This window comes from Podarcis pityusensis, assembly GCF_964106645.2.
Source record: "Podarcis pityusensis genome assembly, chromosome: 14".
NCBI classification, from domain to species: Eukaryota; Metazoa; Chordata; class Lepidosauria; order Squamata; family Lacertidae; genus Podarcis; species Podarcis pityusensis.
This window is the reverse complement of record NC_138039.1, coordinates 26269888-26290547: the sequence shown is the minus strand read 5'-3', so window position 1 is coordinate 26290547 and position 20660 is coordinate 26269888. Positions and strand designations below refer to the sequence as shown.

The following is a 20660-nucleotide window of genomic DNA, read 5'->3' as shown; positions in this document are numbered from 1 at the left end:
AGCATTTTTTCTTCTTCTTCAGTTATCTGAAGATTTCACTTCTACCCAGGTTTCAGAGTTGAAATGCCCTGACCAAAGTCAGAGGCCTTTGATCTTCACTATGCTCCTTGTTGAGAAATAAAACACATTGCTACTTGGAGATTAAGTTTGCAATTCCTGGGCCAAGGCCAGGGTGATTAATCCTTTTGTGCAGGAGACCCAGCCATGAACTAGCTCTACAAATGTCAAAATGGGCTCAATTATAAATCAAAGGGGACTCGTTTAGTTGTAGCTGAATGAAACTAATTCCCAATGTGTTGTTGGTTTGGTCTGAAGCAGAAAAATATATTCCATACCTGCTGGTTGGGGAAGGGCTGCTATCTGCAACAAGCTCCTCCTTCCTCAGATATGTGAAGCCTTGGAAGGTGCCTTCTACAGAGTCCTGACCCTTGGCCTATTGAGCTCCATATACTGACTAGCAACAATGGCTCTCCAGGGTTTCAGGTAGTGGTGAGTCTTTCCCAGCCATGCCTTGAGATGCCATTGGGGACTGAACCTGGGACTTCATGCACACAAAGCAGATGTTCTACCACTGAACTACAGCCCTTCCCTTAGTGGACGGATAAGTCAGTACACATGTAAGGAGACATGGGTGAAGACAGAAATGGCCAACTGGTTTACCAGCCCATACATCAATGCCAAATGGGCTCTTGGTCAGTCCCACCAAAAAGTTTAAAAAACCTGCCAGCAATTTGTGAAATAAAGAAAGTTAATGTCAACATCGGTGAGGGATAAGTGTGGCAGCAATGGTTTAGCAAGGCTGATAAGTCCATATGGGAAAAGGTTGGGTGGTAGAGCATTTGCTTTGCATGTAGAAGGTCCCAGGTTCATTCCCTGGAATCTCCAGGTAGCACTGGGAGAGATTCCTGCTTCAGACACTGGGGAACCACTGCCAGTCAGTGTTGACCACACTGAGCAAAATGGACCAATAGTCTGATTCAGTATAAAGCAGCTTCCTGTGTTCTGCATCCAGAGAGAGAGCTGTCAGGCCAAGATCTATAGTACTTGCTAGCAGTTGGCCAATCAAATACATAACAACTATTGGGGGTGGGGGTGGAGAGAAAACCTGCTGAGAGGCCAAAGTTATAAAGGGGATGTCCACAGAAATCCCTAAATCAAGAGACCATACTTTCCTTGGCATGCTGGCATCACAGACACACAGTGGTTTCTCATTGGCAGCAGGGGCAGGACTAATTTGACCACTCACGCACCTGCCACACGAGGGAAGCAAGTTCTGTATGGGACACCAGGGAAGCCATGTGCAAATTGGGGCAAGCTCCTTACTCTTCTTTCCATGTCAACCACCTCCCATCTGCAATGTGCTGATGGGACACATTGTCTTCCTCCACTGTTACTTACAAACAGGTCCCAGACAGGTTCTCATCCTGGCCCTGCTCAGAACCAAAACTCATTCACTTTAATAGTTTGGCAATGTCCTGTGACTTCAGATCATTGTCAGGATCAAAACGAGGACCCACCTTGCAGGGTTATTGTGACTATTATCAAGATAACGTACAGACAATGAACACTCCCAAAGCACTAAACAAATGCTGGCATTGCTATTTACTTTGTGTGAAGGAAGAACGCATGGCACCCAAGATGCCCTAAGGATTCTGAGGAAGGTGTGCCAAAGAAGAAAAAGGGGGACCTGAAAATGGCTCACGAGTTGCCAGGGGCTAAGGAAGAGGATGCAGGTGGGGGAAGGAAACAGAAAGAGAAGGAGTGAGGACAGAAAGATAGCCTCATGACTCAGGTCTTCTTAGAGCAGGAGTAGCCAATGTGGTGCCCTCCATATATTATTGAGCTACAGCTCCCATCAACCCTAACCACCAAAGATGCAGGCTGGGACTGATGGGACTTGGAGTCCAACAACACCTGGAGAGCACAATGTTGGCTATGTTGTCTTTGCCTCTTCTGGTTGACTTTAGACAAATCAGTAGCACAGAAGCAACAATTGCAAATACAAAACCAATCTCTCCTGGGCGAGGAAGTCACCCCACATAGTATCTTCCTTCCAACAGTTTAATGGTCATTTTATCCAACAAGTCCTTCTACATGCTTCATCTCAATTGACACCCCTGTATTTTCAAACCTCCTCATCGAGTTTCCTCAAAGGCAGAACCCACAAGCCCCATCACTGCAGACAGAGACCTCCACCTTTGCTCCTAAGCTGACAGTGGAGCTGTTTCACTAGCCAAAGCTATGGAAGCCTGTGAAGGATCTCCTCAATGGGATCCTCAAGGGTTTCTGGCTTTGCAGGAGCTGAGCTCTGTACCTGCAGGATGGCCTCAGATTAATAGAGAGGGTCATTCCTCGTGATCTTGGGTAAGGAGGACTTTGCATCAGCGTGCCATGGACAGAGCCAACTGCCAACTGTTGAAGGTCTTGTCTAGCACAGATGCTGCTCTAGCATGGCTAGTTTCACTGTTGAGGAGACTCTGCAGATAGTCAAGGACTGGCCACAACATATCTCTCATAACTGCATTTAAATCAACAGGATAGCTCAGGAATCAGGGGTGGGTTGGCTGGCCCCAGGTCCTGTGTGGAAGGGAAACTCTCTGCAAACCCACTGCAAGCTGACTTTGTTCACACCCTGAAAGTTCTGGTGGGACCAAATGGCTCTTTTCCTATAACACTTTATGTTTACAGGTTAAGAACCATCAGATGCCTCGAACTGGACCCAGTCATAATTCCTAAAGCCCAGCACCCAAATATTCACTTGACAAAGGTGAATTGTGCTTGAGGGAGGCGGGTGGAGGGTGACATGGATTGCTGCAGAAGACCTGCTTCTTCTTTTTCTCCACCGGGGGCACCCTTGCATTTCAACTTGCTGACTAATTAATACGACCGATTACCCCAAATGATGTGGGTTTTTTGGTTTTGTTTAAATGTTCTCTTGGCTGAAGTAACTTCAGTTTCCTGGCCAGAGCAGGCTTCTTGGAGAGGGTGGGGGTAAAGGAAGTACCTTCTGCCCGTCCTGCATAGAGTCCTAAGCACACGAATCCAAAAATGGGAACACGGGAGGGGGGAGCTAGCGCGAGACTGCTGGCACTGCAGCGCTGGGAGAGCTGGAGCTGGAAAGCCTTCCTGACACCCTCTGGCCTCGAAGGGGGCAGGTGTGTCACAAGCACCTGCGACGTCTAGCACACACCGTCCCCACACAAATCTCAAGGCAGCGGACACACCGGGCAGGGCTCCTCTCCCTTCCCCTCCCCCACCCAGCTGTCCACGGCCCAAGCTGGCAGCAGCAGATCGAAGCGCCCCCGACCCCTTCGCTTCCTCCCAGTCCTCCTCCCATCCCGGGTCTCTCACCTACCTGTTTCTCGAGGGGGTCCTTGGGCTTGGGCGAGGGCGCCCGGTCGCAGACGCAGCCCTCCAGCAGGTAGAGGCCAGCCGGCCTGGAGCTGGAGTCGCTCTCGAAGTAGAAGAGCATGTTCTGCAGGAGGGCGAACCACTTGGGGTGCCATTTGGTATTGTCCGAGCTCCGCTTGCTCAGGTAGCCGCGCCGGGCGCCGTCCTTCTTAGCCAGGAGCCCCAGGTAGACGGCGTGCCCGTCGTTCAGCCGCATCGCCTTCTGCATGGCGGGGCCGGCGGCGCTCACAGCCGCATCTGCATCCCGCTTCGCAGAGCCCCAGCAGCCCGGCGCTCGAAGCGCCCAGCCGCCTCTCACATGCCCCCAGAAGCAGCAGCAGCAGCGCTCAGCCCGGGCAGCGCCTCCTCATCGCCCGGCTCGGCTCGGCTCGCCGCCGCCAGCTCCGCGCTCGCCTCACGGGCTGGTCATGTGATGAGCACCGCGGACAGCGGCGCCCAGAGCCTCCCGCCGCGCGGCGGACAGCGATCTGCGCCGCGGACAGCGGCGACTGCGGCAGCGCCGCTCGCAAGCAAAGATCAGCACCGCGGACAGCGGCAACTGCGGCAGCGCCGCTCGAGGGCTGAGATCAGCACCCCGGACAGCGACACCCGAAGACCTGCCTGGCGGCCTTGCGGGAGTTGGCAGGAGCGGCAGCGAGCGAGCCGCGGTGCCACGGCGATGCCAATGGGCGCCGTGCCAGCTTCCTTCCCAAACGAGCCAGCCTCCTCTCCGCCGCCTGGTGGGGTCAGGGCATTTTTGGCACTGGGCGCAATCGCCTCCCCACGGCCCGAGAAGAGAGCAAAGGACCCCTTCTGCTCGCAGCACCGGGCGTCATGACGAAACCTGCGCGCGCCCCTCCAGAGCGAGGCACGGGACTGGGGAGGAGGGCACGCAGGAAGGCACGGGCGACCGCTACCTCTCGGATCAGGTCCCACACCCCGGCATGCCAGAGGAGAAGCCGGAGACCCTCTTGGTACTGAAGCTGGCGGCAGATGCCGCCGCTGCTGGCGGTGTTAGAAACCGTCGCTGCGAGCATCACCATGTCAGCCTCTCCGCCAGCAGGAATGCGGCAGCGGGACTTGGCCCGTTTTTATTTTTAGCCTCCCTCTGGCGCCTACATGTTCCAGGGAATGTGTCGGGGTAGGAAGGAAGGGCACCTTTGCCGGAGCCAGAAACACCTGCCTGCCAGAGTCCTGCTCCAAGCAGGACCCGGTTTAGTGATATCTTACTCCTTATGATCCAGGAATGTGGATTTCTCAGGTGACAGCTGCATAATTTCTCATGGTGACAGCAACATTTCATAGACCGCCCTGCAGAGCAGTCCTTTTTTCTTATCAATCTATTGCACCCGAAAACATTCAGCTCTCCAAATCTCTGTGCCCCATTTCCTCCTCGCTTCCCCCTCTCGTTAAGGCACAGCTTTAGCAGGTAGACCAGGACACCTGCCCACACGGCAGAGTTAATTTTACCTAACCATTAAAAAAATGTATGTTAAAACTCCCACATACAGTTCCCTACAGCAATCTCAGTCTTAATGGGATGCTCAAGGCTCCAGCCATTTTTTTAAACAGGTATTATTTGGGAGAAGGGAAAATCCTTTTGGAACTGAGCCCTCTTTCTGCCTCTAGGGGGTAGAGTGGGGTGGGGGTTCAAACCTTGGCCTCTGATCTATATGTCACGATAAGCTCTGTAGTCCAAGGATAGAAAAGGTTTATGCTTAAAGGGTTCTTATCAAGTCCCCTTTGGTGCATTCCCTCCTGGCCTCCCTGCTCCAAAGAGGGGAGAAAGTGAAGCGAGGGATAAGCCATGGTTGGGGAAATTCCACCTCAGAAGAGAAAGTCTTCCATATTAAGCAGAGCCTATACAGCACATGCAAAAACACCCAGAGGGCAGCTGTGTCGGTTGTAGAAAAAACAAACCCAGAGTCTTGTGACTCCTCAAAGACTAACAGATTTCTTATGACTAATGAAGCTGAATTGGTGGGGGTGGGGGTGTTCTTGGGTTGTTCTTGTTTTTATTTTATTTTTATTTTGATTATGTATTCTGTGTTTTCATATTGTGATTTTAGCCTGTGAACCACCCTGAGACCTGTGGGTATAGGGCAGTATACAAATTTAAACAACAACAACAATGCTGGAAAATTCAGGATAGGCAACTGGAATTACTATGATGCTATGGAACTCATTCCCACAAGACACAGCAATGGCCACCAATTAGGATGGCTTCCAAAGGTTAGAAGCAGGATAAGGCTGTCAATGGCTACTGGTGATAATGGCCCAGTACTGCTTCTCTTCAGAGGAAGGATGCCTCTGAACACCAGTTTCTGGGAACCATGAGCAGGAGAATCTCACTGTGTTCATCTCCTACCTCTGTACTTCCTAAAGGCACCCAACTGGCCCCTAATAGGTGGCTAGACTAGGAAGGACTTTGATTTGATGCAATAGGGCCCATGCCATTTCTAAGGGCCTCATCCAAGTCTTCTGCCTGGCTTGACAATCTGTAGCAACTTGACAATATTATCACGATTGCTTCCATTTCCTTTGATTTTAAGATAACACGATCACTTCTGCTCTGAAAAAAAGGTACTGGAGCTTCTCAACTCACCCCTCGCTGCTGACAGCATCGCTAATTATGGCTCAGAATCCATGAACTGAGCAAGACAATTTTATGCAAGGAGGAAGCCTTTGCTGAGCTGCTGGGCCAGTTCTAAGAACTCTTGGGGATGAAGGCCACGGAGGAGGAAGAGGAACAAGAAACACCTGTAGACTTCCCACTTCATCTCACTGACCCAGATCCTGCCTTCTTTAAACAGACTTGAAGAATGTCAGGGAAATTATGTCAATTAGTTTTGTTTTGACTGGAAAATGTGGGTAATACTTCAATGACTTAAATTAGGTCATGAATCACCATGGAAATATCTAGGAATTGTCTGGGAAACAGGAAGCACATTCATGGTTGCTTGCACCACATACCTGCAGAAGCAGAGCATGGGAGGAAGCGAGAGCAATGCCAGTCATGCTCCTTCTGAGAGCGTTGTCTGCTGCAGTGGGACAGGAGTTCACTAACGTCAATATCAGCCTTCCCAAACTTTGTGCCCCCACCGATGCTTTGGGCTACAACTTCCATCAGTCTCATATATATTACCACTTCCCCAGTCACTGGATGGTCATTTGATGAGCAAAGAGGGGGACAACAGCCTCCTCCTCTGCTGCTCTCCATAGTAAATCTCCTCTACTGCTATACCCACTGCTGACAAGTGGCTGCTGAAAGGCTGACCAAGAGTGAAGGTGGTCTGTTGGGCCAAAAAAAGAGGGGGTGAGCCATCCCTATTCTTGATAGAGCCCACAGGAAAATCAGGAGAGCGATCTGGAAGAGTGAGGTGGAGTCCAGGGGTAGCCCCTATACTGCAGAACCTGAGGGGTCTGGAGCAAATGGCAGAAACACAAACATCTCTCCCAGGTGGGAGATATGTTTCTGCCAGATCTGCAGCAGGAGTTGCTAGAGCAGTTTTGTGGCATATGGGATTAAGGGGCAAGGGATTAGGGCAGTGAGGGCAAAGATGGGAACGTGAATGTTACCGAATGCCCCGATGCATCAAACTCTGTGAATGGGGTTCCTCAGACCAGTTTCCCCCAGGACCAGGGGAAATGGGCAAAAGGACCCATTGGACAGGCCTGTGCTGATTTGGGGGGGGGTGTATTCAGTTATTCGGGACAGCTGCCTTTTTAAAGCCTGGGTCCAGCTCATGCAGAATTACAATCCCTTAACCAGACTCTGTTATAAGCCCTTGTGGGAAATATATCCTCTACATACATACATACAAACACACATAACACAAACATGCACATCAACGGTGGGTGCCAGATGCCTATAATCCCTGAATACAGTAAGTGTTAGAATTTAATCAAGCCTTCTGCTCTCTTGCTCCAGCAAGTGTTAAAATATAAACCAGGCTAGCTTCTTCTTGGAGTAATTGCCGGGGGCGATGGGCCATTAAAAGTACAAAGGAAAGGTGGTGACCCATTAAGAAAGCAGTAGAAGAGGGGGGCTCTGTGCCAGACAGCAAATGGGTGGGGCCTCTCCTCCAGTTTTTAGATAGTTAGAAGGACAAAAGCCGGAGTTCTAGAGTGGAGAGTTGTATTATGTGAGCTAGAAGCTGGAGGCAAAAACAGCAAGCTGGGAAAAGCCAGAGAGGCAGGGCACAATGTCTGATGTCTGCTTGAATCCAAAGCTTCAGTTATGCAAGAAACAAGACCATTTTGGGGTGTCACTGCTCTGAACCCCTCCATCATAGGCTCAGGTTGTATATATGTGTAAATAAACGATATATCGTAAAGACACCACAGTCTCCACTGTGCCTCATTTCCAAAAGAAAACACAGACCCTGGGTAAATGCCTGGAACCCCTGGAATATCCCACCACTCAAAGGTTGGTGGGGAGGGGAGTGCAACAATAATGAGATATGATGCAATGCTAAAATGTAAGCTTATTGCTAAAAACCTATCCCAAACAAATGCAGACCACCCAACAAGCAAGGCAGATCCATATGTCAACCAAAAACAGCTGTTGTATATATGGTAATAAGCCTGTGCTTCTGGAAACATCCACAAAATTCCAGTTTGAAGAGTTTAGGGGATTGTTTAAGAAATAGTGGCTTCAGGAGAGCCTTGACATTACCCCTCTGCTCTTAAACACAAACAACTATGGTAGTCAAAGGGAAGGAGGAGAAAGAAAAAGGATATGTCTGAATGAGAATATAAACAGACTCCAGTGCAGGAAAGCCAAAAACTGCCAATCAAGGTTAGCTGTTGCAGGAAAATCTCGGAGGTCAGGCCACAGCCATGCTCATATTGCTACATCCCTGCACATCTTGGCCTCTGGGAAGTTCCTACTTCAGGCTTCTCTGACTGGTCATGGCAAGGAAGCTTCAGGCCTGGTGCATTTCTGAGAGAGAGAGAGAGAGAGAGAGAGAGAGAGAGAGAGAGAGGAAATAAAAACCAGCCAACATTACTGTATGAGTGTCATGTATGATGAAATAACCACATATGACAATGTAAGACTTCTGGGTTTGGTAAGCCCCCTAGAGCCTCCAGACCCTGCTGTTGAACATCACACACCCGGCATACCCACCATGACCACCAATGCCCTGAATCTTTGCATCAGAGGCAAGATCCCTCAGAATACCAGTTGCTGGATGTCACAAGTGGGCAGAGTGCTGCTGGTGTTGCTCTCAGTTCCTGCTTTTTGGCCAGTTTCCTACTGGGGCTTTCCATTGCCCACTGTGAAAACAGGATGCTGGACTTAATAGGTCATTGGCCTGATCTAGCAGGCTCTTCTTATGTTCTTATGCTTGAGTGCTCAGGCCCTGCTTTGGGGGTTCCTGCAGGCATCTAGCTGGCCTCTGTCAGAACAGAATGCTGGACTAGATGGGCCCGCATTGACCTGATCCAGCAGCCAGCCAGGCTCTTCTGATGTCCTTATACTGTTCTACTAGCTAGGGAAAGTTGCTGTTTCCTCCAAATCCCATTAAGTGTTTTACCAAAGCTCTTCTATCATCTCTCCATTCACTGCCACTGTGCCTGCAAGGGACTTCCAGTTCTTCTGATAGGCACTCCAACTTTTATGAAAATCCACTTCAATTGTAGAAGCCACTCTCAAAAACAATTTTGCTTTGTTCCTGCCAGGTGCACCGCACTACAAGAAGGCTGGTCTTCTGAGCCAACACCAGAGATTGTAGTTGGAGAGAGTCCAGAGTTCAGGTGCCCACAACTGAGCCTAACACTGAATGCTGAATTGTCACCAGGAGTTAAGGATGGGGGAAATAAACTCCAGAATTGCTACAGCACAACCCTTCCCTTCCCTAAGGGCACAAAATAATTAATAGGAAGGAATTAATTCCTATTTTGCATTAAGTCACACAGCGGTAGTTAGTTGTGATTAAAATTGTTCGGGAGTTTCCTGAACTGGGTTGAACTTTTGATGACACTTTTCATAATTCTGGGCAGAAGCCTCACTCCCCACCCCACTGCCACCCAAAACTGCTCTACAGGTTTCTGCAGCTAATAGAGTATCATACTTTTTAAAGGTCTGTAATTCCCGAACCAACCCTTCTGCAAAATCCATCATTTTTTAAATCCCTGTGAACACAGCAATGTTTGAAATCCATCAATACACTTTGCAGCTAATAAGGTAACAGCTATTAAAGTTAGTATTGTCTTGGGAAGGGATGTGCATGAAGGGACCTAGTGGAAATAAGGCCAGAGGCTATTTCTGCAGTGAAATCTTATAGACCAACCTTCCCCGGGCTGGTGCTCTTCACCTGGTCTGGACTGACAGGCCTTTAGACTGTTACCGCAGGGTTCTTCTCAAGGTCTTGCATTCAAAGGCTCTCCTTTCTCTCTTACTGCCCCCTGGGGTTATCAGGGCAGGTGGTGAGCAGAGAGCATGTCTATTCAGTGGTGGGATCTGGATTGTAGAATTATTCTGCTTTGGGTGCCAGGCAAAACTATTTTTATATTCTCTCAGGCTTTTAAATGTATGTTAATATATTTTCTCTCTGTGTATCTCTTGCTGTATTCTTACATTGTATTTGTATATTTTATCTTGATTTTGGAACTGCCCTGAATTTTCCAGGAGCAGGTGGTGCATCTCTTAAATACATTAATGGCCCTCACACCTTTTGTGGGCTACTTGCAAAGCCCCCCTGGCACATCAGAAACTGAACATGCTGCTCTAAATGGCTTTGGCCCAACCCAGTACTTAGAATCATGGAATTGTGGAGCTGGAAGAAACCCCAAGGGCCATCTAGTCCAACCCCCTGAAATGCAGGAATCACAGCTGAAGAATCCCTGGCCGATGGCCATCCACACTCTGTTTAAAAACCTCCAGCGAAGGAGAGTCCACCACCTTCTGCCGTTATCTGTTGCACTGTCCACAGCTCTTACATTCATAAAGTTCTTCCTGATGTTTAGTCAGAATTTCCTTTCTTGTAATTTGAATTTATCGGTTTGGGTCCTACCCTCTGGAGCAGCAGTAAACAAACTTGCTCCATCTTCCATGGGACAACTCTTCAGATATCTGAAGATGGCTCAGATATCACCTCTCAGTCATCTCTTTGCCTGATACCTGGTTCCCTAACCATTCTGCATAAGGCTTTGTTTCCAGATCCTTGAACATCTTGGTTGCCCTCCTTTTATTTTAGAACTCACTTGTGGAATGTCATAGTCCCCTGGAGCAGCCTGGCTTTCTCTCTCTCTCTCTCTCTCTCTCTCTCTCTCTCTCTCTCTCTCTCTCTCTCATACTCTGATGATGATCCCACCTACCCACCACCCTCAAAGCCTTTGCTCCTGAAGTATCCTTCCAGCACATCCACATGACTCTGGCTAGCATCCAGCAAGGATGCCCAATTTTATGCCTGAAGTTGTGAGGTCAAGCCTGATTCCCCCACCCAGTAGATGGAAGACCCACACCTGCAGCCCCCATTCACTGTCCAGGACAGGAGTATCAGTAGACTGGCCCTCCCCCTTCTCCTTAAGAGGGAGAGAAGATGCTTTGCTGGGCTTCCTTTTTTTTTTTTTTTTTTTTTGCACACTTGGTGCATGAGCGAGTGAGAAGGTGATGTTGGCATAAATTACCACTTTGTCATCCCAGTTGCTGAAACTCCCAGAGAATAGCTTAGCAGTTCAAAGGGCTGCAGGGATAATTTTGCACAGCTCCATAGCAGGTCTCATGTGATCCATTTCAGACCTGTCAGCAGTGGGCTGCTATTTCTGTCACCCACAGTTTCCACCAGCTTCTGGATTTTGCACACATGTCCTCACCATAAAGAATAGCACAACCGCAGTCATAACATACAGAACGTTGAGAGAAAGACGGTTATTGCAATAGAATCCTCTCGGTCAGATTCAGGAACACACAAGGGGGATTTATTATAACCTGACTCAAGCTGTTAATTCCTCCTCCCAGATTTCCCCCCATATCCTGTCGAAAAGGCCCACCTCTCATGTGGTGACACAGTGAGAGCCAGTGTTGTGTAATGGTTAAGTGTTAGACTAGGATCAGGGAGACCAGGGTTCAAATCCCCTCTCAGTCATGAAATTCATGGGTAGCTAGGAACTGCCTCCAAATACATTCTCTAATCTCAAATGCATTTACTCGGTCTTCATCTACAGTACTTCACTGCCCCTTCACCTCCTTTCTTCCCAGAAGTCCAGAGCTCTGCTCCCCCACCCTAGGTTTTCCGCAGGAGGTCTTTTGATTAAAATTAATGGCGAGGATAATCAGAATGAAATGTTTTGAGGCTCATCAAGACAAGAGGCCCTAATGTCCTGTGCCCATGGCAACACAAGGCAATCTGCTCTGCCTTGCCCAGAAGTGGCGCAACTCAAGGAGTCTTCTAAATGGGAATTTATCTGGGAGGATTTCCTGATTTATCAAGGAAAGAATGGAAATGGAGAAGGCAAACAGAGAAGGCTTTTGCTAGTCACTTCTGTGAACAGGAGGGTGAGAAGGACACAGAACAGTGCGGAGATGCACAGGGGGAGAAAATGTGAGCAGCTCTCATCAGAAGATAATGAAAAAAACATAAGAAGCGCCTGCTGATTCAGGCCAAAGGGGGTCCGTCATCCTGTTCTCACAGGGCCATCCAGATGCCTCAGTGGGAAACCTGCAAGCAGGACCTGCGCACTAGAGCCCTCTCCCCTCCTGTGGTTTCCAGCAACTGGTATTCAAAAGCATTGCTGCCTCCAGCTGTGAATCCAAAACACCTGCAGGCTGCATCCAAACAAGGGATCCAGGATCCAGCTGATGCCAACTGGCTGCCTGGCAGGCTGGGTGACCCCACTTCCAGCAGCTACAGGAGTCATGTGAATGTACAGAAACTTGGACCGAGTTGATTCTTTTTCAGAGAACATTTTTGAGCTTTTTCTTTCTTTCGTCCCCCTCCCCTAGGAAAAAAAGTGACTTTGCATAACTTTCTCTGAATATTCTCCACTGTTCTTGGATGGCAGCTGATATTTCCCACCCCCCACTTAGAACAATGCTGAGCCTGAAGTATTGCAGAATGGCAGCCTGGGTTGGTGGGGGAGAGAAATGGTGCTGTTGGAGGACTTCCCCTTCTCTGGACAAAGAGGGTGGAGAATTTAAATCAGGCAGCTTTGAGGGTCCCATAACAACAATTAGGTGGGGGTATCGCTCCTCCAGATGGGAAGAAGGAAACCAAGCCAAGGAGCCGCTTCAAGAGCAAGTAGGAATGGGGTTGCAGCCGTGTGTGTGTGTGTGTGTGTGTGTGTGTGTGTGTGTGCATGAGACAGAGAGAGAGAGAGAGAGAGAGAGAGAGAGAGAGAGAGAGAGAGAGACTTGGAAATGCAAATAGCCACCTATCCTCAGTTTGTTGATTTATTTTAAAAACTGGCAAGGCATTTTCCCACTATAAGGTGCTAACAACCGTCATATACAAAGTAAAACAAAACAAATATAAAAGCAAAATGAGTGAAACTTTTTTTTAAAATACCCAATTCTATCAATTTACACATGAGTTTACATTTTAAAAAAAGTCTTTGCCTCCAAGTGGAAAGTCCTTGGGCTTCCACTATGGAAGTAGCCATGGGGTGCAAGTGAAATTGCCACGACTTTCCCTCTTGTGCTTTTAACAGCTGCACCTGAGGCAAAAAATCCACCTGTATTTCTTAGCAGCAGGGTGCAGAAGTGGGGGAAGCAAAACATGCAATGATGACATGGAACTCTAAAGGCAGAGGAGCATAAAGACCTTTTCAACATGTGGGTGTTGGCCATCCCTCATTGAGTGACCTTGCCCACCTTTCCTTACAGCTTTAGGGGGAGTGGGGTCCCTGCTGGAATGCTCAGCCATGCCTTCCTCCCTTCCACCCACTCTTGGAAGTTGAGCAGGACAACAGGGAGGAGGAGGAAGAGGATCTGGTGAGGGGCGTAGCCAGGACTAGGTCACAATGGGGCAAGCAGGGGATGGAGACGGAGGTACTCACAAGGTGACAGAGGATGGCAAAGGGATGGGGGTCAGTGCACAGGAACCAGAGCAGTAGGACCCATCACCAGAGCCAGAGGGGCCCTTGTCTCCACAAACACGACAGACTCTAAGGCATAGGTAGCAGCAGGCAGGGGCCCACAGTCCAGCTTTCTAGCTGGCCAGGTGGGGCTTACTAGCTCTTAGAGAAGGTGTGTGATTCTTCAGCTGGAGTAGGCTTAGAACAGGTGAGAGTCACTTGCCTTCATCAAACCCAGATGCTACAATCAGCAGGCAAAGTTTAAAAGGGAAGCAGAGCTGAGGTGCTGTGGGGTTTGCTTCCATTGTGGGGCCCATCACCCCATGGTTTGCTGTTCAAGACCCTTTCTGCTGAAAATCTGGCTTTGGTGGCTGGCTGTGGTCTAGGCAGGCATAGGCAAACTCAGCCCTCCAGATGTTTTGGGACTACAATTCCCATCATCCCTGACCCCTGGTCCTGTTAGCTAGGGATGCTGGGGTTGTAGTCCCCAAACATCTGGAGGGCCGAGTTTGCCTATGCCTGGTCTAGGGAGCCCCACCTGCAGACACAGACTCTCAGAGAGATTACCAAATGGCTATATCTCTTCCTGACAATTTTGATTCTTCTTGCAAACTGCTTTGAGACGTTATTGCAATCGAGCACTATATAAATCTCATGAAACAAAAGTGACCTGCTTTGGGGCAACCCAAGCCTTAGGTGTGTTAGAAAGCCACAGCACAGCAGGCATGACCAGATGCATCAGCCACCATCCCGTTGGCACGCGAAGCTGCTGTCGCCATGCTTGGTTTGTGGGTGGCGAGGCATCTCTACTTTGACGCATTGCTTGCTGCATTCCCACCTTGGGCCACGAGGTGGCAGAATTGAACGCAGTGACCACCTTCTCTCAGCTTCTCACTTCTCCAACGTGGAAGAGCAGCTGTTTGGGTGGCAGGTGCGGTGGTGGTGGGTGGGAAGACCTTGATTGTGGAGCCGTCGATCTGCCGAAGCTCCTCAGTAACAGGGATGCAAGGAATGCTGAAACCCACAATGGATTTAGACAAGAAGGGAGAGGGGGAGACGGAAGGTTGGGGGAGTACAGGACCAGCAAGCAGTGCTTGAGGTGCAGGAAATAAACAGTTTAAACAAACAGAAAACATTAGTGGTTGAAGACAGCAGATTTGTCAGCTATAACCTAGAAGGAAAAGGAGGGGAGGCAGTTTAATGTTATCTGCTCAACCTGAGCATTCAGTCTAATCTGATTTATTATTTTGGATTTATTTATTGAATTCATAGCCCTCCTTTTTCTCCAAGGTGTGCAAAGAAGCACACACGGTTCACCTCCTTTAATCCCCACTACAACCCTATGATGTGGGTTAGGCTGAGAAGCAATCACCAGCCCAAGGTCACCACAACAATAAGCAAGTTAAAAGATAAAGGGTCCACTCAGGTGAAGGCCTGGAAAAACTGGGGTGACTGAACCAATGGTTGAAACCATCCAAGTCCCACCATTTTTTCTCCCATGCGCACCAATTCTGAAGGGCAGCAGGATGCCCAGGAAGACATTCCAGAAGTATGTGCTTGAGAAGCAGGGAGAGAAACTCGCACCTTGCCAGAGGGATACAAAGCAGCAGAATGATGCCTCTGTGGTTCCATCATCTTCAGCAGAGAACAGAACAACAGTGATGTGTCTGACAGTAGGTGGGAGAAAAGGCATTTACAGCACAATATTTTGTTTACTCAAAAGTAAATTCTGCTCTGTTCAACAGAACCTATGAACAGGATTGCAGGCCAAGAGTGAGATTACCAGACATTGGGATAATATATGATTGAGATCAAAGGGGTTCAGCAAAAGGAGATATGGAAATTAGTGTACTTACAAGAGCCAAAATCCTTTAAGAAACTGGATAGCTTTCCTGAGAGGAGGGGTGGTGGTCTGCCAGTTCCTCAAAATCATAGGAGTGCACCTGTGTATATCCTGGAAAATCTAGCCTTGCCCACTTGCCCAGTTGTGGAACGTCCTCCCACAGCAGACTTAGCAAGATGCCTGTCAAGCTGCAAAATGGGTCTTGGAAGGTCTTCTCTACACCAGCAATGGGTGGCTTGCAGTTCTGCTGCTTCACACACTCAAGCTGAAAGTGGCAACTACAGAAATTAACTCCAATGCATCACGTTTAGCAGCCATGCAGAAGCAAGCTGGCTATGACATAGACTGGTCTTCAGAGCTGGCCGCAATAGATGTGGACGGGCCCTTAAACAATTTTCACAGTGAGGTGCTTAAAAGATTGTCCCACTCTTCAACATTATTCCACAGTGGTTGGATGATTCCTGCATTGCAGAGGGTCTGACTAGATGACCCTTGAAGTCCCTTCTAACTCTACAATTATGTGATTCTACAAAAGTATGCAATGCTCAGAGCCAAAGGGTGGTGATAGGCCAAGGGAGCATATGCCTACCTCCTGGGGCTAAAAAACATTTTAGTGAGATTGGGAACATCCAAGAAGAAGCCAGTTAGTTCTTCTTTGTGGTGACAGGCTCTCTAGACAACCCAGACACATTCAAGCCACATGTTGTTTAAAACTCTAACACTAATACACTGGGCAACAATTTTTTACTTTTTGAATGTTGTCTAGATTTCTACAACTGATTTAGGGTATTTTTGCACTGCTGAATCAGGAACTGGCATCCGTTTCTCTCCATCAGGTCAGGTTTTTGTGCTATGTTGATTTGAAAAAAATCAGATCTTGTGACAAAATCGATTACATTTTTGTGGCATTATCAGCTGATTTTTGTCAACACATATCATCCTAAATATGTTTTCAAGAGAAAAGAATGTTTTTTCAACAACATATATTGATTACCTGATAGAAAAATTGATTACTGTAAACTGAATGGTGGGCATTGATAAAGGTAAGTACACGTAAATTGCATGTTGCTTCACCATTTTTCAAACTTCAGGGCTTGAACTTCCGTTTCTTGGAACTCCAGGAATGCTCAGCGGCAGGGAGGTCTCTCTTCAGAGTCCAACAGTAGTCAGCCATCATGACTGCGTCCCAGCGACCCTGATACCTGGTCTCCATCTCTTTCATGTCCTGATGGAATCTCTCCCCCTGCTCGTCACTCATTGAACCCAGGTTCTCAGGAAACTGGTCCATATGTGAAAATAGGTAGTGCATCTTGACGCTCATGTTGCAGCCCAGGTTTCTGAAAGCAGTCAGCATGTTGTTGACAAGTTCTGCGTAGTTTCTGGCTACCAGAACAAATGCCTTCCACACTTCCAGTTCCACTTCGTTCATTGAGTTTCCGAACTCTGGATCTCTGATGAGCTGATGGATCTGAGGACCGTCAAAGATGCCAGCTTTCAACTTCTCCATGGTCAATCCTGGAAAAGCCTGGCACAAGTAAGTGAAGCAGTCACCATCCTTGTCCAGAGCCTTGGTGAACTGCTTGATTAAGCCGAGCTTGATGTGCAGCGGCGGGAAGAGTATTCTGTCTCTGCCCACCAGAGGGTCGTTGATGCCGTTCCTTTTTTTGCAAGGCACCAATTCCTCCCGCACAGGCCAGTCCTTCTTTGTGTAATGCTGAGCACGGCTGCCCCATTAATTTAGTTTTGATCCCCCAACTTTATGCTTTGCCGCACCAATTTATGGAAGATTTCGAGGTTTTATGACTTCAAACTGATCCCTTTTCGACATAATCACCCAGAGCTATTGGACCTGAATACTTCTTGTCATTAAAATAATCATTTCCAATCAAAACAATTATTCGACATGGCATTTTACCCCCACCAACTTCTTCTAAAATGCTCCACACAAGCGTACATGTGAACAAAAATGTAAAAAAACCACATGTGGCCATAGCTCAAAAACTTGACCTGATTGAGCAAAACCAATGTGATTTTTGGATTCAGTGCATCAGATTCGTCCTAAATCAGCTGAAAAAACGCAGACAACAAAATTGTTGTTAACCAGTGTTATATATGACACTTGCATGCTGATGAAGGTAACAGTCCAGTGGGTGCCCTCAGGGGCTCAGGCCCCAATTCCAGGTGATCTATGTACCCCTTTGCGGAACACTCACCAGCAGGGCAGAGTTGTGGGTATAGTACAATCTAAAGAGACCAAGGACAAGCACAGAGAATCAGGCAACATCCAAAATGAGAACCAGAAGCTGGGTGAGGTCACAGTCTAAGGTCAGCATCTCAGGGAGCTCAGTCAAGGTTCACTTCAGCAGAGGCACCCTGCATTGCTCCCAGGAAGAAGTCTGATGCACTCTGACCTCCTAGGCCACACCCTCATCAGAGAAGCTGGCAGTGAAAGCATTTCAGGGATTTCTCACTCACGAGGAGACCCCTTACTCATGAGCCACAATGACGACTCTGGATCCACAGACACATGCTAATACTAGACCTCCAATGAGGCTGAATGTTGGAAGATTCAAGACAGATAAAAGAAAACTCTTCTTCATGCAGTGTGCAGTTAAATTATGGAACTTGCTCCCGCAGAAGGCAGTAATGGCCACCCTTTGTTTGTTTGTTTTTAATTTTATTTAACATAATTATTACAAAATATAAGCAAATTATTGCAAATACATACATACATATATATTTCAGATAAGCACACATATATAAAAAAGAACAAAAGAAAAAAAAGAAAGAAAAGATAAAAGAAAAAGATAAGATAAGGAGAAAAAGAAGAAGAAAAGTTGGAAGAATTTCTTCCAAATTTATTCTACAAATATCTCAATAATAAAATTTCATTGATTGACTTCCATCACCACCCTTTGCTTGCTTGCTTGCTTGCTTGCATATATACCGCCCATCTGAATGGGTTGCTCCAGCCACTCTGGGCGACTTCCAACAAATTAAAACATCAAACACAGTAAAACACCAAACATTAAAAACTTCCCTTATACAGGGCTGTCTTCAGATCTCTTCTATGGTCATACAGACAGCTTGGAGGGCTTTAAAAGAGGATGGGACAAATTCATGGAGGAGAGGGCAATCAAGGGCTACTAACCAGGATGGCTGTGTTCTACCTCCACAGTTGGAGGCAGCAATGCTTCTGAATACCAACTGCTGGAAGCCACAGGTTTCCCATAATGGGTATTTGGTTGGCCACTGGATGCTGGACTAGATGGACCCGCTATGACTTGATCCAGCAGGCTCTCCTGATGTTCTTGTGAGGTTGAAGCTGGGCGGGGGACAATATTCATTTAGGCCCTGCTTCAGGGAGCCAAAAGGCTGGAGCTGGCTGTTGATCCCGAGCTGCCCTGAAAGCAGATGCAGCAACTGCTCCCCTGACCTAGTGGACTAGCAACAGAGCTGGGAGAGATCCATCTGGGTGATGGACAGCTGAGCTGCCCCCCCTCCCAGCTACTTTCACACGGAGGGTGTGTTCCTTGCCCTGCCTGAGCTGCCTAAAGAGGCGGCCCCTGAACCCAGCTCCGGTGCATGACTGAGACTCATCATCCCCCATCTGTCAACCGCAGTCAAGAGCATTTTCTGGAAAGCCCCACAGGCAGGTGCAAGTGCCACATCAATATGCCAGTGCTCTAATGACGAGTTCATAATATTTTCTGCTTGCATTCCACTGTCTGGGCGGATTAGCCAAGCGGCAGTTTCCTCTCCTGAGCCGGGCCTTCAAATTTAATAACAAAAGCATCAGCTTTTGTGTAGATTATGAGCCGGTGATTCATCGTGGAAATACCTCATGATCACTTGGGCACATGCAAGAGGGCTTTGAAACCTCAGAATTATGACTAACGAGGTGCAGGCTGGGGCAACGTCTCCATCAGATTAGGAGGAAATTAGGTTATCTAAGGCATGAGATCTGCAAGCCTCCCCAATAATGGGAGATGCAGGGCTGGAGCCGCCTTCTGTTCCTTGGGCTGGGCTTGCCTCTTCTTCTCCAAAGGACCAATAAGGATGAGCTCCCCACAGCCCAAATCATGAACTGGAGATCCTTTCTCCTTCCTAATGTGGGTCGAAGGCTATGAGAAGTGCAAGGCCTATGAAAATAAACAGATTGAGGCAGGCAGGGGGTGGTTTCAATGCCTGCTTGGAATGGGGGGTGAGCTTTCATTCTCCTTCCACTTGGCAACTCTCAGAGAGGCCTTCATGGGCTGACTTTATGCAAGCGCCTGTTCAAATGCTGTCTATGAGGATGGCTTACAGGTACAGGCAGGCAGGTGGAAGGGAGCCTGCAGGTGCTCACCTGATCAGAGGGCGGATATGAGTCAGACTTTGAGCCCTGCGTAGTCTCATTCCCACCTTACCTCCCTGTGAGTCTCATCCAGAGGACAAATGAAGCAAATAAACAAGGGGGGTGTGGGCAGATTCAGGAAAGTGAAAACAAAATCATCCTGGGGACAACTCCCCTATGAAGAAAGGTTTCAGCGTATAGGACTTCTTAGCTTAGAGAAAAGGTGAGAGTGAGATGCAACATGGTAGAAGTTTATAAAATGATGCCTGGCATAGAGAGAGTGGACAGAGGAAAGTTTTTCTGCCTCTCTTGTAGCACTGCAACTAATGGGCACCCAATGAAGCTCAAAGTTGGCAGATTCAGGACTTTCCCCAGAGCATAGTTAAAAGTATTCTTGCACGCCACTCCAATTTCCAAGCAATCGAAATTCCGGGGTTCCTGATGATTACCCAGGGTCTGTGTTTCCTTTTGGGAATGAGGCACAGCGGAGACTGTGGTGTCTTTAGTATATATGCTTTCCTCTCCGTGGAGGCTTCTTGTCCACTCTGCCAGCAGCTAGTCTGTTCTGTTGACTGCTGGTTTTGTCGCTGCTCCATTTGGTCAAGCTGCTCTGTCTGTTGCTGGGTTTGCTCCTGGAGCATCAACCTGAACTGCTCCAGGAATGTTGCTGTTTCTCCCTCCATCTTGACTCAGGCCCTCCTCCAGGAAGATGGCACTGAAGAAAAAGAAAAGAAGAAAAAAGGGGGAAGGAAGAGAGCCCCCTTAGATTATCTCAACCAAGAACCAGGGAGGGGTCCCTCTGCATGGATGCAACAATTACAAATGGCATAGATTTATTAGGCTGGCATAGGAGCAATAAGTGCCTGTCTCTGGGCTAGAAGCTCCAGACTTTGCTACCTCCCAGCCTCTTCTCCCTCCTTGTCCTGAGCCTGAAATTCCCAGGTGCTTCTGAGGTCTTCTTCTATGTGCACAAAGAGTATGAAGCTGCTTCTCCAGAGCTAAGCACCAGTGCTGCTGCTGCTTCTAAAAATATGCCTCGTGTCCCCTCTTGCATCCTGACAGAGGCTTTAA

General features: G+C 48.2%; 1 protein-coding gene across 1 annotated transcript in view; it reads right to left on the bottom strand.

The window, feature by feature from the left end:
- RASGRF1 (Ras protein specific guanine nucleotide releasing factor 1) overlaps nucleotides 1–3746 on the bottom strand; it is a 59127-nt gene extending 55381 nt beyond the window's left edge. Inside the window, exon 1 of the mRNA XM_080981889.1 lies at nucleotides 3356–3746. Within this exon, the coding sequence (XP_080838015.1) occupies nucleotides 3356–3619 (264 nt within the window). The 5' untranslated portion in view covers nucleotides 3620–3746. The remainder of the gene's footprint in view (nucleotides 1–3355) is intronic.
- Nucleotides 3747–20660: the final 16914 nt, after the last annotated feature.